The sequence below is a fragment of the Mchenga conophoros genome, linkage group LG1 (genome assembly GCF_057382185.1).
Source record: "Mchenga conophoros isolate Kocher_MC1m ecotype Shallow Benthic linkage group LG1, M_conophoros_male_GT1.1, whole genome shotgun sequence".
Lineage (NCBI taxonomy): Eukaryota > Metazoa > Chordata > Actinopteri > Cichliformes > Cichlidae > Mchenga > Mchenga conophoros.
In genome coordinates, this window is record NC_140526.1 from 16,974,551 (window position 1) to 16,993,678 (window position 19,128).

The 19,128-nt window shown below is 39.5% G+C and overlaps 1 protein-coding gene across 2 annotated transcripts in view; it reads left to right on the plus strand.

Annotated features, from left to right (window-relative positions):
* The window catches only part of LOC146583171 (CUB and sushi domain-containing protein 1-like), a 456,826-nt gene that overhangs the window by 381,570 nt on the left and 56,128 nt on the right, over window positions 1–19,128 (plus strand). For both annotated transcript variants that reach the window (XM_085268026.1, XM_085268032.1), the window contains exons 33-45: window positions 218–334; window positions 470–583; window positions 2,382–2,477; window positions 2,622–2,825; window positions 3,770–3,894; window positions 4,006–4,102; window positions 4,968–5,072; window positions 9,642–9,760; window positions 10,076–10,145; window positions 10,690–10,806; window positions 11,315–11,524; window positions 13,484–13,672; window positions 14,105–14,282. In XM_085268026.1, the coding sequence (XP_085124152.1) occupies window positions 218–334; window positions 470–583; window positions 2,382–2,477; window positions 2,622–2,825; window positions 3,770–3,894; window positions 4,006–4,102; window positions 4,968–5,072; window positions 9,642–9,760; window positions 10,076–10,145; window positions 10,690–10,806; window positions 11,315–11,524; window positions 13,484–13,672; window positions 14,105–14,282 (1,741 nt within the window). The remainder of the gene's footprint in view (window positions 1–217; window positions 335–469; window positions 584–2,381; window positions 2,478–2,621; window positions 2,826–3,769; window positions 3,895–4,005; window positions 4,103–4,967; window positions 5,073–9,641; window positions 9,761–10,075; window positions 10,146–10,689; window positions 10,807–11,314; window positions 11,525–13,483; window positions 13,673–14,104; window positions 14,283–19,128) is intronic.

Here is a 19,128-nt window from a genome sequence, read left to right on the forward strand (position 1 = left end):
CACAATTTGCAACAATCAAAATTTGTGTGCATCAGTGTGAGTTCATTTAATTTAGAATACCCTGGTTTTGTGTACTTTGGTATGCATATTTTCAAATAATGTGTTTATTTACTACTTTATAAAACATGTGGCTATTGTGCTGTAGTTGTAAAATATCTAAATAACATTCTAAAATCTATTAAATGAAAAGCTTCTAATAATCACCTTCTGTGCACAGCGCCATGCGGAGGACAGTACGGTGGATCTGAAGGGGTCGTTTTGTCTCCAAACTATCCTTTAAACTACACGACAAAACAGACTTGCTCCTATTACATCACAGTGTCGCCTCAGTTCGGTAAGTGCATAATTACAAAACTGCTTACAGTCAGTCTTGTAATCAAAGCACAGAAGACTTGTTCAAATTTTGAAATAATCATTTGTCCCAATTTGTTTTTATTTGTCTGTTTTTTTTTTGTTTTTTTTTGTCCAGTGGTGTTTGGTCAGTTTGCTGTCTTCCAAACAGCAATGAATGACTCAGTGGAACTGTTTGATGGACCCAATGACAACGCCCGATTGCTCAGCTCCCTGGCTGGTTCACATTCAGGTGAGTCTGTTGATCAACTCTAGTGCCAGAAACAGCCAGACGCAGCCTGAGGAATGCAGTTTTTATATTTTTTTTAATATTATATTGTCATCAAAGAAACTGTTATTTTATTGTTTTTTCACTTATATATGCATGATATTATACTTTTGAAAAGCTGCCCCACCTACAATTTTCCTTTTTTTCCTTTTTTTTGCACTGTTGAGCTGTTTTCGAAAGAGAAAAATAATGAAATCTTCTGTAAGAAAGCAGCTCTGGGGGGCTGTAGAACACAGCACCAGTGGTCGTTATCACAATTGATTTGACAGTGATGTATTTGGTGAAAATCCATTACGGGTTATCTTTACAAGAGGAAATCAGCAGTGGAAAGCGTCTCACTGGGGCCATACAACATACAGTAGCACTGATACTCCTTAACAGAATTCTCCATGGGTTTTCTTATCTTCCAACTTTGAGTCACCCCAGCTTGCCAATGTTTTGAGTCTTTACACAGTAATACAGATGGATGGAAATAGAAAGATATGACTAATTTGATCTAGATGAAAGGATATTAATAATAATTTGTTAAATAAATAAAAATAAAAAAAATGATTAACATCGTTGCTGGTAAAGTGCGAAGGCATCGCCTCAGAGTTTAACTTTTGTGTGAATTTCGTGTGTTATGGCCTGGAGGCACGCTGCAGGGGAATCCCCTTAGAAGTGACATTTAGTTCCTTTATGTCAAAATCATAACTTTCAGAATATTTTCTTTCTTGTGTTTATTCTTTTTCTCCCCCACTTTTGCTACCTCCTTTTGTTTGTAGAATTATAAGGGAAGAAAATGACTGTGTTTAGTAAACAATGTAACTACAACTACAAGTAAAGTTCCTTATAATAGTGGAGTGGTTTAAAGTTTGATAAAAAGACAAACGAGCTTACATTTTTGCTTTTTTGTGCTCATAGATCAGTGAGACTTATGTGTGTTGACTGGATGTAGCTGCCTTTTTTCTGATAAATACAACCCGTCTAATTTAATTGGTAATGGTATATATAGAATGAATGACTCATACCTTGAAGTTCATTTGGGTTTTTTGCGTTGAGGTTTTTTTTTTTTTTTTTTTTTGGCTGAAAACGAATGAAACATACCACGCTTTACAAAATAATGTTATCCGCATCATTACCCGTTACTCACGCACGCATTCACATGTGCACACACACGCATACACAAGAAAAAAGGGGGCAAACAGCTTTGTAGCACATTGTTCCACCTAACTGACTGATTTCCCTGACTCACAAACATATTAACTCACATACACACATACCAGACTTACACATACGCACACACATCCTGATCCCCGTGCTGCTAATGATGGTTCTAAATGTCAGCCACACCAGGCCATGTTTTACCCATTTATCACTGTTACTTCATTTGCCTGCGTATGTGTGTGCATATAAATCTCTGTTTGTGTATGCCTGCTGAGATGGTGTGTGCACGTGTGTGTGCGTCTTTGTTTTGCATTTTAATTCTTGTGAGGCACATATTTTACCAAAAAGCGGAAAAGAATGAAAAACCCTGCTTATTGCTGAGTTATGAATGGAAGCTGGTACTCTTAAATATATAGGCACTTAACATATACTTAAATGCACAGTGAATGTTTGTGGAACTGAGAGTCTGTATCTTTGTAGCACATGTAGGTTTAAAAAGGAGCTGTATGTTGTTGCTGTTGTCTTCTACTTTTAAAGCTTCTACAAAAACGTTTTTGGATTAAAATTCATTTTGAAATCATTGTGATGTATGTGTTTTGTTTTGTTTTTTTCTCAGGAGAGACGCTGCCATTGGCAACTTCCAATCAAATCATGCTCCGGTTCAATGCTAAAAGTGGCCAATCAGCTAGAGGCTTTCACTTTGTCTACCAAGGTAATTCTCTCTGTGTTTGACATGTGTTCACTTAAACACAATAACATATGTTCAATTCAAGATTAACTTCAAAGTCTCCCTGCTCATATGTTTATATCCCGTCTTTCCTCATCTTGAATCATGTAATTCCTCTCATTATTGTAGCTGTCCCTCGGACCAGTGACAGCCAGTGCAGTTCAGTACCTGAGCCTCGGTATGGCAGGCGGATTAGTTCAGAGTTCTCAGTGGGCTCTGTGGTTCGGTTTGAGTGCAATCCAGGATATCTATTAAAGGGATCCAATGCGATTCGGTGCCAGGCGGTACCAGGTGCCCTTGCGCAGTGGAACACAACAACACCAACTTGTATAGGTAAGACTAAAAATTGTCTTAAGCATCAATAAAGTCCCCAGTTGTTTATAATTTTGGATAACTGTGCAAAGGACCCCAAAGGCCACACGTAGTTTGACTTTAACCATCAGACAGACTGACAGCAAAACAATATCTCTTTCAAATCAATGATCCAGTTTTATCTTCCAGTAAGAATGAGATCACATTTGAAACACAACAAAGGAGATAACAATAGATAACCAAAGGGAGATATATCTGTTTTCCCTGGCATGACTGTAAACATTGCCAACTGTCATTTTGAGAGCCAGGGTGAGAGTCATCAGTATGACTGCTTGATGTCACCCAGCAAGCAGGACCTTAGATCCCTGAACAGGTCTGTGTAGACTTGAGTATTATTAAGTATTAATGCAAAATCTGGATAAGCAAAAGACTGAAGGACTACCTGAAAAAAAAACCCAGAAAAAATTAATAAAACAACTTAACAGCTGTCCTCTGAAACAAACAGCAGCATTAAGCCTAAGCTCTTCACCATCAATGTCATACTCGTTGGCATGCAGTGCATTCTGGGATACTTCGCTGATGACATTTAAAATCCCCAGAGAGCACTGATGAAAACGCAGATGAAAAAAGGCCTTGAGTAATTAGTCCTTTCTGTGAAGCATCTTGTACTAGTTAATGAGAGTAATGATTGAAGTTTAATTCTAAAACTAAATGCATCCATGTGAACTCTAGGGTTCCTGTTGAGAGCTGTGTTTTTTGTAAAAAGCCTCAACTTTCACCTCAGTTTATGCCATAAAAGGTGTTTGTTTTCCTATTTTTCCTGTCTGGCTCGCTGTTGTTATAATTTGAAGACCATATTGTGTTTTTTTAGGAACGAAGAGCCATATTCCAATATCCTGCCCCATCTGTTGGCATTTAGTTATAATGTTTTGCCAAGAATTGTGGATTTTATGTCTTCATTCTAGTTCCCTGCAGTGGTAATTTGACTGAACGTCGCGGGACAATACTGTCTCCTGGCTATCCTGAACCCTACCCAAACAGTCTCAATTGTCTGTGGAGGATTCATGTCAGTGAAGGGGCTGGGATTCAGGTACAGATATATATACACTTAAATATAAATGCATAGTCTACTGGATATACACTAATTTTGGAGGAAGCTGTTGGCTGTTGTGTTCATTTATTATCATTGTTGGCTATTTAGATCCAAGTAATGACATTTGCTACTGAGCACAACTGGGACTCTCTGGAGATCTACGATGGAGGAGACATGACAGCTCCCAAATTAGGGTCATTTTCTGGTAAGACAGCATGCTCACACATGCACCTAAATGCATTAAGTTATGCACAGACACACATGCAAACAATGTCCTATGATGGATGAGAGATGACAGCTTCTAAACTATGGATACACACACACACAAACACACAAGATCTATGATGAATTAGATATGGCAGCTCTTAAACTATAGATACACACACATATGGCATACACCGGAGAGCTGTGATGGATGAGTTGTAATACCAAAAATATGATATATATCTTAAATAAAGAATAAATCTTTTTAAGACACAGAATTCTTCCAATTCTAAGCAGTCAGTAAGAAGAGTGTCACCATGAGACTGAAGGTGGAGGAAAAGGAAAATAAAAAAGGGATAGAAAGAAGACAGGCAGGGATAAAGAATGATCTAACCTTTTATGATTTCCCTGCAGAGTTTCCCCTGTGACCTGCCCCAAGCACATACCTGTCACACAGCTATCACACATAAAACATGTTGCCCATAGGGCAACGCACACACCCACCCACACACAACTGACTGCGCCCTTCTAAGGAAGGCACACCGGGGAGCTACCCACTATAACCACAGTGATCTGGTGTTGACCACTGAGCAGCTTCACTGGGCATATAAGGCCGCTTCACATAAGGACACTAAAATGCTAGCTATCCATGGAGGGTGAGGGGTTGTTCACCTTCTCTGCACATAATTTCCCAGCTGGTCCTGGGATTTAAATAAGACTTATAGTCTAAGTCTTGCTGAAAAAGAGGCACCATTACGTAGAAAGGGGTTCCTTCCTGTATATCTAATATTATATTCCTCAAACTTTAATGCTTTTTCTAATCATTCACCTGGTCTATGATATCTTTATTTTTTGTGTTTTTTCAGGGACAACAGCTCCTGCTCTCCTCAACTCAACATCCAATCAGCTCCTTCTTCACTTTCAAAGTGACATCAGTGTGGTGGCAGCAGGCTTTCACCTAGAATACAAAAGTAAGGGAACACTGTTAAGATTCATACTAGGATAGCACGATGCAATGCTAGATTCATTGGCTGGAAAGAACATACTCGTTGATGCACAAGAACCAAGAATTGAATCGATTTTGGGTCTCTTCTTTCAAGAATCTACAAATGCACACAGACAACAATACAGCCAGAACTTTAACATTAAATAGCAAGAGTCAGTGACCTGAACTGGTACTGCCTGAGAGCATGCACACATACTGAGACCCACACTGGAGCACACACGCAGAATGCTCACCTGGAGGGACTTAACAGAATCAAGTAGACTTAGACACACACTCACTTGCGTGCACATACACACACAAATATGTAGATGGACAAAGGTATAGACACAGATATTAACATCATGCTTTTACACACCCGTCAGAGCATGGTTGTGCTTTTTAGTCCTTTGTAGTTGTTTTAACTTAGAATCACTTCTAGATCAATGAACATGTCCCCTTTGGTAAATATGCATGGGGGTTTCAGTGTTTGTGTGAATACGTGCATTTCTCTGTGTGTGTAGCGAGTGCACATATTTGAGCCTCCGTTGTCTGTGTTTTGCTACGCTCTGAATTCCTTGTGATGGCATGTTGATGCACACAAACTAGCAAGATTGGTCACTTTTAGGGGTGCTATATTGCTTCTGTGTGTACACACACACACATCTTGCCTAGTGTGGTAGACCGCAGCCTCTATGGATCTTGTGCTCAGAGTTGTGTGCTGCCATGATTAGTGCCTCTGTGCTGTCTTTCAGTCCAGCTTTGTCCAGCCACTGGTAGAATTTCTGGATGTCAGCCACTTCATCTATCTGCTGGTGGTACATACCGTGCAGGGGCCTGTCCTTCCATGATGGTTCCTCCTCTTCCTCCTCTTTCTTGAGTTTCTGCTGCCTGAGGAATTCACTGAGCACGGAGTCGGTTGGAGCCATCCTCCTGATGTATTCATGGACGTTGGCTGTCTCATTCTGGACTGTGGTGCTGACACTCACCAGTCCCCGGCCTCCTTCGTTCCGCTTAGCATATAGCTTCAGGGTGCTGGACTCGGGGTGAACCCCTCCATGCATGATCAGGAGCTTCCTGGTCTTGATGTCACTGGCTTCTATCGCCTTCTTTGGCCAGCTTATTACCCCAGCAGGGTACCTGATCACCAGCAGGGCGTAGGTGTTGATAGCCCGGATCTTGTTCTTACCGTTCAGCTGACTCCTCAGGACTTGCCTGACCCTCTGCAGCTACTTGGTGGTTGCAGCTTTCCTAGCAGCCTCTTCATGGTTCCAATTTGCCTGTGGGATCCCCAGGTGCTTGTAACTGTCCTCTATGTCTGCAATGTTGCCTTCTGGTAGCTCGGCCGCTATGATGCCTGACAGGAGCGTCCATGTGGTACTAAGGCAGGTTATTGGTCGGTAGTTGGATGGGAGCGGTCCCTTTGGGGGTCCTTGAAGATCAGGTCTGTCTGGCCTTCGGTTAGCCATTCCGGGTGTCTCTCGTCAACTAGCAGCTGGTTCATCTGTGCTGCCAGACACTCATGGAGTGCAGTCAGCTTCTTCAGCCAGTAGGTGTGAACCATGTCAGGGCCTGGTGCTGTCCAATTCTTCATACTGGAGACCCTTTCTTGGATGTCTCCCACTGTGATGGTTACTGGACTCTGTTCAGGGAGGTTGCTGTGGTCTGCTCTTAGATCCACTAGCCACTGAGCATTGTTGTTACGGGTCGTGTCCTTCTCCCATCAGGGAGAAGTATTGCTCCGTCTCCAGCCTTGGTGATGCTGTTCTCATATTGTTCCCCTGCCACTGAGAGTACACCTTGGCTCATTCTGTGGAGAACAACTGGTTCATTCTCCTGCCTTCTATCTCGCTGTTGTACATCTTCAATCAGCTGGCCAAGGCTGTGAGTCTTTGCTTAGCAGTTTCCAAGGCTTCGGGTATGGACCTTAATCTCTGCATCTTTTCAACTTGGCTGTTAATAATGGATACACAGAGATTGTTGAGGCGTGGCTCAGGGGAGGGTAGAGAAGGAAAAGGGAGGAGTCAGACGATAAATGATAGGTAAGGTTAGAATGAAAGGCTAAGGGAAAAAAGTGAAGGACACAAATCTTCACTGTTGTCCATATTCTTATGACCATGTGTCCTTGTAGCATTTCTGTCTTCTCAAGTAATGTTTTCAAATATATGCCAAATACCAACACAGTACATGATATTTAATTTTGTTTACTGGAAAGAAATCTTTTTGTTCTTTTCATGGAACCCAGTTCCTTCCCAGAGCACCTTAAAAAATATCTTGCAGGTTTCACACTAGAGTTTTACTTATCTTAAAATGATTGTCAGCTCTTCATTATGTAGCAGACGTTTGCCTTCCAGAGAGGTTCTGTACAGGAGACCCCAACACAAAGTAGGCTTTTAACTTTTTTATTAAACAAAGTTTTCCGGAGATGAGTCAACTTACCTGTTCAAAAGGTGATCAGAATAGATGCATCAAAATTATTATTTGACCACGGTTGATACTTCGATTTGATCCTTCTTTTAAACACTATTTTTTTTAAAAACTTGCAAGACATTAAAAGACTAAACTCTTACTGATGATTTCAACTTTATGATCTTCAAATTCACAATCAAAACTCAAATGATAGAACTATTTCTGCAACAATATCTCTTATTCGCCCATCTTTCACTGCACCGTCTTCTGATTTCCCAAGAGGGAATCTCAGTAACAGAAACTTTTATCTGGAGTTCCAACAACAAACCATGAGTATTTGATTCGTTTGTTACATATTGCTAATTAGCAGGTTACTTTAAATACTTTAAATGGATGTATCTGGATGGGTAAAGTTGCTGACATCTTAGCACTCTCCCCTTTTGTCCAAATATGATCACCTCTGTGTGTGTACAACATGATGACAGTCATAGCACCTCAATCGACACCTCACAACCTTCACAAACACTGTTATGGAAGCTATCTTTTGCATATTTTCCATGTATTTACTCTGGGTTTTCTATAGGAAGAAAGATATCAAACATTCATGAGTAAAAAAATGTCAGTGTGGGAGCGTGTATAAGTGGGCAGAAAACATCTCCTGAAGACGTGAATTTTGTAATTATATTTTCATAATTTTAGGCAGACTAGAGGGTGTTTCATCTGAAGGGCAGAAAGAGGGATCTTTTTCCCTTGCCTGTCCTCACATAAACTGGAACAAAAGTATTGTAAATCCAGTCAGTTAGACTTAAATGCTGACACTGTCTAGTCGTAGTCTAGTGGCCCTAGTGGAGTGGTTTGTGGTGCTGTCAGCATTTCACAGGGCATTACTGCTCCCTCATTCCCGGGGAAAAACAGTGCGCTCGCACACAGAGAAAGATGGTCAGCCAAATGGAATACTTTCATTGATCAGTTGTCATGACAGCCCGCTGATTCTCTGCATAATAATACACTGTGTGTGTGTGTATGCGTGTGTGTAGAGTCTCCCGCAGCTTTTTCACTTTTGGTCCATCTAAAAAAAAAAAAAAAGAAGTACCCTTCAGTCCTTCAAGCACTTTTTCATGTACAAGTCGCCCATGCGCACACACTCAGTGAATCTCGGCCACCTGGATGCGTGTGCATGTATGTGTGTGTATGTGTGTGTAAGCTCAGTGGGCTTGCAACGTTTTGCTGGTAGGAAGGTAGATAATGAACCAAGAAGTCCACACACACACACACACACACACACACACACACACACGCACACATACAAACATTCACCCCTCTGTCTCCTCTTCTTTTGCTCTCTATCCCTCTCCCACCCCTTTGTTGCCATGGTAACCGCTCTGGGGCAGGCTCCTGCGGAAGTTTCCTCAAATGTCTGCACTGACACACATGCACACACACGCACACACACACACAGATACACTCCTACCGATGCTATTTGATAAGGGCCTGCTGCTGTCAAACTTATTAAGGATGTGTTTAACCTTTATTGTGTTGGGAATACATAACCAAAAGTCATTGTGTTACCTTCACATATTTTTAAGCACGTCTCAGAAGCTGCTGTCGACATCGAAAAAGTTCAGGCTTTATCATTGTACTAGCTGTCAATTCTAAAATGAGCTTTTGTGTATGACAAAAAGACATTAGAGCTTTTGTGACTTAATCTTGTGAATTATATATCCATCAAATTAATCTCTATAATTATAAAAAGCCAACCTGCTCAGACACACTATTTTGGGGTAAACAAACAACTTATAAACTTGGGTAAACTTGTATGTTTGTTGTGATGTTGTTTTATAATCAGTTTGTTCATGTCAAGATAAAGGTCACATACAGGTGAATGAGGAAGACAGGAAAGGCTTCCTGGAGATACTGCAGTTGAAGCTTAGCAGAGAGCACAGGGAAAATAAAACGATTTTAGTTGGCCATAAGATGAACGACTATAAGGACAAACATTTGATTTTCCATGTCTGCGTAAAACTTTTAGAACTGATGACAACATCACTTTTACATTTTATTTCTGTGTGCTCAAGTCCAAAACACATGAATGGACCCAGAGAGCGAGAAGACGAAATAACAGTTTTGTTCATTTCATTGATTGTTACAGCGGTTGGACTTACCACTTGTCCAGAACCAATGATCCCAGCTAATGGAATTAAAACTGGAGACAGATATATGGTCAATGAGGTGGTGGCATTCAGTTGTGAACCTGGTTACACTCTGCAGGTAATGAACACACTCACACAAACTGACCATTAGACAAATGTTCAAAAATATTTTTACCCTGGTGTCATATAGTAGGTCATGGGTTCTCATGTATTTATTTAGGAGTATTAAAACATTAGATGCTTATTAAATATGAATTTTCCGGTTTTGAAAAATGCGATTGTTATGCCTTTGCTTCCACTTCCTTTAAAAAAAACTTTTTTTTTCTTTTTACAAAAAAAGGAAAAAGAATACAGTTACCTGGTGAAGATATATCAGCATTCCTTACACTTACATATTTTTTAACAAGTTTAACCACTGTGTGATTACTTTCAGGGTCACTCTCACATTTCCTGCATGCCCGGGACAGTGCGTCGATGGAACTACCCACCCCCTCTATGCATAGGTAACGCGCTCAAATGCAAATACACTGCACCACTGGCTAAATTGTGTTACGAGTGAGCGATTCAGTTTGGAAGAAAATATGTCCTACTGGTGTATCAAAGTGACATAAGTACTCAGGCACACTGGATATGTTTACTTATGTGTGTGTGTGTATGTGTGTGTGTGTTATTTGTACCCTTTATGCAATAGTGTTGTGTAACCTTGATGTTTGCATGGAGACTTAAATAATTCAGTCCTTGGTAAAAGATCTCAGAAGCCAGTTCCAGTTAAACTCGACTTGACATGTCAGGACCAGCTTTCCAGACCTGCTTTACCTATTTCTGTAAGAGATATTTGCATCAACCCTTTTATGTCCAAAAATGTCTATAGAAAAGGATGCCATAACAAGGCTCTTACTTAAAAAGATATGTATTATTCACCACTGCGGCTGATGAATTTACAGAATTTTGTGAACAACACATCACTTGAACTTCACTGTCGAAGCAGTGATCTTTAAACTACGTTGTTCAGTGTTAACAGTGTGTTTGTTTTCCCTGTGGTTTCAGCTCGTTGTGGTGGGGTGCTGACTGAAATGAGTGGTGTCATCCTTAGTCCAGGTTTCCCTGGCAACTACCCCGGCAACCTGGACTGCACCTGGCAAATCACCCTGCCAACTGGATATGGTAAGTAGTATGGATGTAAGAGCATTCCTAAAAAATAGGTGTCACTTTCAGTACATCTGCTGGCTAAGTTGTTTGTAGCACAGAATATGCAGCAGATTTATATCTATATATTTGTTTGCTATGTGCTGGTAAATACAGGAACTGGACATTTTAGGGGGACGTAGTATTTATTATTTTGTGTGTATGATATACATTTGCAAAAAGTGTAATAGATTATGTAAATAAAAAAAAGAAAACCTGGGCAATAAATGTACAGTTGTATTTTTGATGCAAGTTATTATGTACAAAAAACACAATAAAATAGTCAAAAAATATTGCAGTGAAAATAGACAAAAAATATTTCAAACCATGTAAACGTACTGCACTCGATTAGTAAACGTGCACCATGTGTGTATGCTGTGTGCACATTATGCAAGTAAAGTAAAGCTCTTCTTAGTATTGAAATAATGTACTATCAGGTCTTTTATATAGTCGTTTATAGCATGTGTCTTTATAATTTGCATTACAGGAGCTCATATTCAGTTCCAAAACTTCTCTTCAGAAGACAACCATGACTTCCTAGAAGTCAGGGCTGGTCCACAGCACAGCTCATCCCTTATTGGTCAGTTTACTGGCTCACAGCTCCCACCCCCTTTACTGAGCACTACCCACCTGACGATCATCCACTTCTACAGTGACCACTCAGAGAACCGGCCAGGATTCAAACTGACCTATCAGGGTGAGTTGATGGGTGGTTTTTCTCTTTTTAGATCTCTTTTGTTTGTTTGTTTTGGTTTGGTTTTTTTTTAGTCAATACAGTCTTTACAGATATCAGACCCTGAATTATTATTGCAGGCATCTACAGCCCCTCAAGGGTCACTATGATAACAGACCTGTGTTGAAATGAGTCCCATTGTTTAGTTTGTCCAAATTTATTCAATGCAATGATTCATAAAAATGGTCTGCTCAAATGCTCTGAATAAATTAATATCCCAAACCTAGTAGCCACAGTGCAAAGCTTTCACAACTCCAAGAAAGAAAGTATTGCTATGAGGTTTTGAGCTTTGATCCATGAATGAGTCATGCTAAAGACTTAAAAACCTCATGGCTTTCCTCTCATCATTAAAAATGATGGATTGTTAGTAAGCCCCTGTGAGAGACTGGCATCTTGTCCAGCAGGCTTTACTTGTAGCCCTAAGTGCTTCACTTCAAAGACACAAGAGATGCACTGTGGGCCTATATGCCAGCATAACTAGAACAAGGCTTATTCAATTTCAAATAAGCAAACTCAAAATCATGTGCGCATGAATGTGAGTTCCCTTTTTTCCTCCGATTTGGAAGTCCTCTAGCACTGCAGTCAGTATCACTGTTATCCCGCTGTTGTTTGTAGAGGATGCAGACAAGCCTCCTCACGTGGAGTTGCACCAGATGCTTTTTTTAACAGTTCTTTGATGAGAAGATGCAATGCAGACAGAGGTCCACAACACCACCTCCAACCTCGGTGCATGCTTTCTCAATATTACGTACACACTCTGGTTTTGTATTCAAGGGCATAACATGCTTACAGTTAAAAAGGCTTAATAGCTGCAAGCAAATTATTAAAAGCTGAGTTGGATAAGCACTCTATGCCAAAAAAATCAGTGTGAATACATACACACACATTTCAACTCAAATGTCGCTTATAAAAGCTTAAGGGAGTTCTTATTCCAGTTTTAGGTTTTGGCACGCTGACATTGCTGCACCTTTTAAGTACACTTTTGTACATAGAAAGTTTAAATGTTGCCCTGGGAATCTGCTGGAACCACATTCTTGGCTGTAGTTTCATTGCTGCGAGTAATACTCCTTCCAAGTGCACATCTTTTGGCCTTCATTTTCCACAATCACCATAGTTCTTTATTACCTCCATGAATTTCTGTGGTGTCATATCCTTTCATATTCACTCATCTCATTGTTGCTCTCTTATGAGAGATCTGCGTCTATCACATCTTTCTGTCTCTTCTGTTCTATTTCTGCAATGATCTGTTAACCTTATTAGCTTTTGTTTAGCTAGGATCAGCTGTATTATTTGTTGCATGTCCTGCTTGGACTTGAGGTCTTGCACTGTGAACATCCCGCCCCTCAAATGCATGTTAAGCCATTCTTTCCTACCTTGTACAGCCTGCTGCTACCAGCATAGACCACACCCAAGAGCATTTTGCACAATCTGCATTGTGGATGCTGTCTAGTGCAGCAGACACAATTTGTATTGACCAGGTGCTGAATGCTTGTTCTAGTGTTTTTAGGTGCTGCCTTTCTCTCTAGCCTTTTGTAACAATTGGGATTCCGATATCAGCCACCTCTGCTCTCTGTCAGCGGCACATTTAATGAAGGAGCTTGACTTGCCATGACACTCACGCAGAGTGAGAACTGCCCTAAATATACCTGTGGTACTGACATTTCCTCAGGCAAGTGCTAGCATGCCGTGTATACCTTTGCCCGATAACTGTGTAGGAGGAGATCACATCTATTGATGTTGCTGCATTAGCTATTACTTGTTGTCTCTGTGGGTCAGAGATTCTTTTCAGTTTACCTCAAATCCATTACCGGTAGACAGAAAATTTTAAAAATGTAAGAAACTTGGAAAAATAAATGACTTTTTTCTTCCCCAGCTTCACATATCTCTACCTACCTCACATATATCTCTTATCTCTATCTGTAGGCTACCAACTTCAAAACTGCCATGATCCATTTCCTTTTGCAAACGGTGACATCATCAACAATGATTACAGCGCTGGGCAATCTATAACTTTTCAGTGCTACCCTGGTTATGTTTTGATTGGACACACAGTGCTAACATGCCTGCATGGTATCAACCGGAAGTGGAACCACCCATTTCCACGATGTGAGGGTAAGAATAAGTCATAGCTTCTTGATATATTAGTATTTTGGAAAATATAAATACTTTTAAATTGGTTTTAAAAATAAAGATGTATTTAAAATGTGGAGGTCGTATAGTAGAAAGTTTATTTCATGCTGTTACACCCTTACCAAACAAGCAGTTGCAATTTCTAATGTAGACATTTAGAAAATGAAAAATTTTTTTCTTTCACCAGTATCACAAGTTGACATTGTAAACAATTAATTAGTAAGTCACTTATGTCACTTGGAACATTTACTGGATAAATTATTTGTAAAATTATTATTCTGTCACTTCTGTCGCTTCTTGTTCCAGACTATTAATTACATTCCTCAGTGTTTGGTGTTCAGCAGTCATTCTTGACTTCAGTTTTTTAGCATTTTAGAAAAAGTGAAAATTATGTTATAATTCTGCTTTTTACAGCTCCTTGTGGCTATAATGTCACAGCTGAAAATGGGACCATCTACTCACCTCAGTACCCAAATGAATATCCAAACTCCCAAGATTGCAGCTGGCTCATCACTGTTCCCCACGGACATGGAGTTTATATAAATTTTACCTTACTGCAGACAGAACCCGTCACCGATTACATTGCTGTCTGGTAAGTCTGGGTACAGTTATGGCTTAATATTCATAAAAACACACGCAGACATATACTACACACGCAGAAATGAAGAAGTGTTATTTAATGTCTCATGCATGCAGAGATTGAATCATTGATGGGTAAGTCTTGAGTGTAGTTTCACTCGGTCTACTCTCTGCACATTAATGAGAATACACCAAAAATGTATCAACTTTTGATAAGATTATGCATTCAGTTGTCTGTCTCACACACATTCACACATTCTCCTCATATTTTAGGGCTATATATTGAATTTTATCCCTGGTATTGATCATCTTTTATTCATTTTTACTTTTCTATTTTCTCTAACGTTAATTATACATAAACTTTATCGTATATGTTCATATGCAGAGACCATACACTATAACCTAGATAATAAAGTACATACGCACACATACACTGTGCTATGTAATGCATACGCAGACTCTTCAGCAGTAATAATAGGATTCAGTGTGGAGGTAAGTGTAATACGGGGTGTATGAGAGCAATGCATTTACAATGGGACCACTGACCAATTCAATCTAACTCAGTACCAAGGCCATACGCAGACTCAGAGAGGGCTCGGGAACTCTGGAAGTAATCATGAGATTCAGTTGGGAGTGGGAAATGTAATGAAAAGAGTGGCAGAGCTGGGTTCACAAATCTAACAAGACTCAGCTGGATCTGAAGCGCCTGGGTCAAGAGAAAATTTCACCTAATATGCATTAATTTTCCTGAATAATAACAGTAGATTTAAACAGTAGATTTATGAGGAAGGAAATTAAGATCCAGCAGATTTTGGTTTTAGCTATACTTGGTGCTTAGGTGAGGTCAGGCTTTACATTTCAGGCTCTAGAGTCAAGCTCTAGGGAGCAAGCATCAGAAATGTAGGCGGTGGGAAAGTAATACATTTACAGTGGGTGACTACTCGCTTTCAATCTCGCCAGCTAAAAGAACCATGGATTCTGCTATGGAGAGGCGTTATGTTGAATTATTTTGCAGTTGCAAATTGATTTCAGTGATTTATGTGTTTTTGGCACATTTCACAGGGAACAAAATTATAAAATCACATTCATAGATTGTAGGGAACCAAAAAAACTCGGTTATTTGAGATTAGTTCACACATAATAGCTCAATGTAGCTATATCTCAGACACATGAATATATTTGGAAGTGACCTGGGGCTGACACTGAGGAGCACAGTGCTTTTCTCATACCCAGTGGGATGCTATCTACCTTCCAGGGTCTTAGACAGCTTAAGAGCACCTAATCCAAAGGTCTACTGCATTATATGCATGTAAATAGAGTCTACTGGCATTAATACTTATCACTTCAAACATCCTCTTATAAAAATGTTTCTTCCTTAATATTCTTTTTGACTTTTCGACTTACCCAGACAAAACCGAATATGCTTTTCATGTGGAAAATTGAAGCGATTTAACAGGAACAGTGGGTTTTACAGTGAATTACCAGACTACATTAAATTTACTATATGAACTCAGGCCTGCTGAATTTTTTTTCTTTAATGATGGAGTTTGTATTTGAAATACTTTTAATTATATGCATCAGCGGTGAACTGTTAATAAAACAGGATAACTGACGTTATCTAATTGAACTCATAAGAGCATAAGATCGCAGCCACAGGTTTTATAATGATTTGGGACTACTTGGATGCTCTAATTCAGTCGGATAGAAAGTGGAATAAGACAATGTTTGTGCTGCTGAAAACGGGTCACACTAAATATGAAAAAACAAACTTGCTCTCAGTTTAAAAGAAATTACTGTACTGAAAAGGAAAGGGCTTTCAAAAAATGTCCTTTTTTACGTAGTAAATAGTACAGTATAAATGCTAATGAAATGGCCAAAATTGGACTTGGGAGTGGTGCATTCACAGAACCTTTCTTTGATTCAGACTGAGCAACAAATTGCTGCCGTTAGTAGAAGCTCACAATCACCAGTTGCATTTATAGTTAAGTCAGAGATCTACCTGTTACGCACGAAAACCCCCAGAATGCACTTGCACTGATGTGATCGTTAATTACTACTGGCTGCTCTTTGCAGTCACGCTGATTTCCTTTTCCCCTGTTTTGGCCTGTCATTACTCAAACTTGTTACAAATGTCTTTTGAATCCTCTTTATCTTGGTGTGTTTGCATCATATCGCAGTGATCCGTGTTTGCTGGTTTCTGTCCTGTACACCCCTGGGGTTTATGTGACAGCAGCTGCATCCAGATGTCAGGGACTAAAGCCAAACAGCCTCTGTGGTCTTCCACTTGTTGTGTTTGGCTGTATGCCAAATACCACTGCTAACAGTGGGCATCAGATCTAACATCAGAGCAACACAGTACAGTAGTTAATGGTGCTGGACACTCAATAAAAAAAGCAGTATTTCTTTATATACTTTAAAAAAAAATAATACTGGCAATATTTTATGCATTTTAGATGCTTTGTGTCACATTCAATATATCCCTGTGGTGGATGAGAATGAAATTTAGAATAATGTCGGTAAATAATTCAGATTTTATTCTCAGCTCAGAATAATAATTATACATTATCAGCATTCAATCAATATCAATGCAATATTTTGATATGCTCGGGGGGGAAAGTGGATTCTGAAATGTTATAACGTCTGAAATGTTATAAACTGAAATGATATCTAGAAAGATTAAGATAATAACCTGGCTTCAGAATGTAATCATCATTTTGCACCTGGAATCTCCAGATATCCTAAACTGTAAAATGCCCTCACCACAAAACAGCTCCTTTCCAAACTGCCCTTTGAAAGTATTCTGAAGATCAGGGTGTGGCTGCTGGGCTGGAGTCAGCATGCAACATCTGCTTTAACATCAGTCTGGATTCTTGGCCTAGCTTTGCATTAGCATGTTGTCTTTGCACACGCTTGCAAAGAGCAGACGTTCTGTTAGAAGGGGGTCGTTTCAGTCCTGGATGCACATTCCACTTTACAACAAAAACAACTTTTGAGGTTTTTCTGTTTTCTTTTCTATCTGCCTGGCGTGCAGATAACTGAGGAACCATTGTAACGCAAGTGTCGACATGACTGTAACTGTAATGTAATTACAGAATTTAGTATGGTAACATCTTACAGTACTTACTACATTACTGAAAAATGTCATGAGATTACAGTAACGCATTACATACAACAAATCTCGGTTGACGAATGGGAAAGGGAGGTCAACAGGAGGTCAGAAGCAGAGATGAGTAGTCAGGCATCCAGCCTCTGTTTCTGCCTGTTCATGTTTCTAAAGTAAAATCACTGTGGAGATCGCTTTGAAGTTGTTTTGAAGTTTGGGCTGTTTTTCAATTTTGCTTTGTGTTTTCTGCTTTCTGTTCTTACCTAAAAGTAAGATCGTGTATGTGTCCATATTGGGGAAGGAATTTGTGCTGTTGTGTAGGAGTGTGGCCTATAGGTTTATATTGCTGGTAATTATGTGGCAAGGCCATTTTACGGTACTTAAGCAATTAAGTAATGTACTGTATTACTTTTAAGTTATGAGTAATGTGTAATAAATTACCTTTTTTGAGTAACAACCCCAACATCAATCGAAAATGAGTTATTTAAACTTATTTTGAAATTATGCTGAAATAGCTATAATATGATTATGCACAAATATTATATCACCTCCCTCTTCTGTTCATCATCATGTGTAAAATTCTTCCCGTGTATTATTATGCTTCGTGTGCCTTTGAAGACAAACAAGTATGGTTTGTGAAAAACATAACCATGAAAAAATGAAGCTTTGATGGTTTGAATATCCACAAGTGCTTCATCTACCCACATCTAATCATCATGCACAATGACAAATGTCTAATGTCTTCTGGAGCCACATGCCTTTATTCAGTGTAATCAAGCCACATTACAATTAATTTGTCGAGCTGTTTGTTTCTCCTTTTTTCCCCCACCTCAAATTGATAGAAGACATATTTGGCTGCAGATTGTAACTAGGTTGATATTTTTGGAACAGTAACTGCCTACTCTCTAAATGAAGCCAAACAAAAACAGAGTAATAGCCACCGTACTCTCATTAGCCAAACTGGTCCTGGCACTGGTCCTGGCTCCTGTTTTTATTTCTTACTAATACGATGCAGAGGTGCAGAATGATGGATGAGTGATGATTGATGGAGGGGTGCAGTGATCAACACTGTCACCTCGCAGTAAAAAAGCCCTTGGGATAGAATCCCTGTGCTTGCTTGCCTTCCACAGTCCAAAGGCATGCATGTGTTTGAATGTGAGCATGCGTGGCTGTCTGTCTTTCTGTGTTAGCCCTGCAATGGACGGGTGGCCTGTGCTGTCCAAGGTGTACCCTACCTTTCTCCACAGTGACAGCTGGGGTAGGCTCCAGCCCAGCTCCAGTGACTCCAAATCTGATGTGCCATTTGGATTTGTTAGGTGCTAAATCATGTCAGCCCCTGTCACTCTAATTACATATCTTCTCAATACCATCCTTTTCTCGGCTGCACTGTAATTTTGTCAGTCACACGTATTACAAAGTGCACAGCAGATGAGCAGTGCAAACTCTTAATAAATCTGATTTATTGTATTTTTTAACCTTCATTTCCAAAAGCAATGCTTACTTAGAATATGTGGCAGAGCTTCTCATTCTTTGTTCCCGACCATGTTGTTACACCAAGTGGGGTTTTTTGGTCTTCTTCACATAAGTATTTGACTTTGCATTACTAGCTTTATTAAATTGCTTTTATAGATGTATAGTTTTCTTTTGATTCACCGAATTAAATGTCACTAGCAAAACTTTTTTCTCTACAGTTTCAGACTTTTTGCCCTTTTTCAATTATAAATTATAAATAGAGCTCTGAAATACATCCATGTGT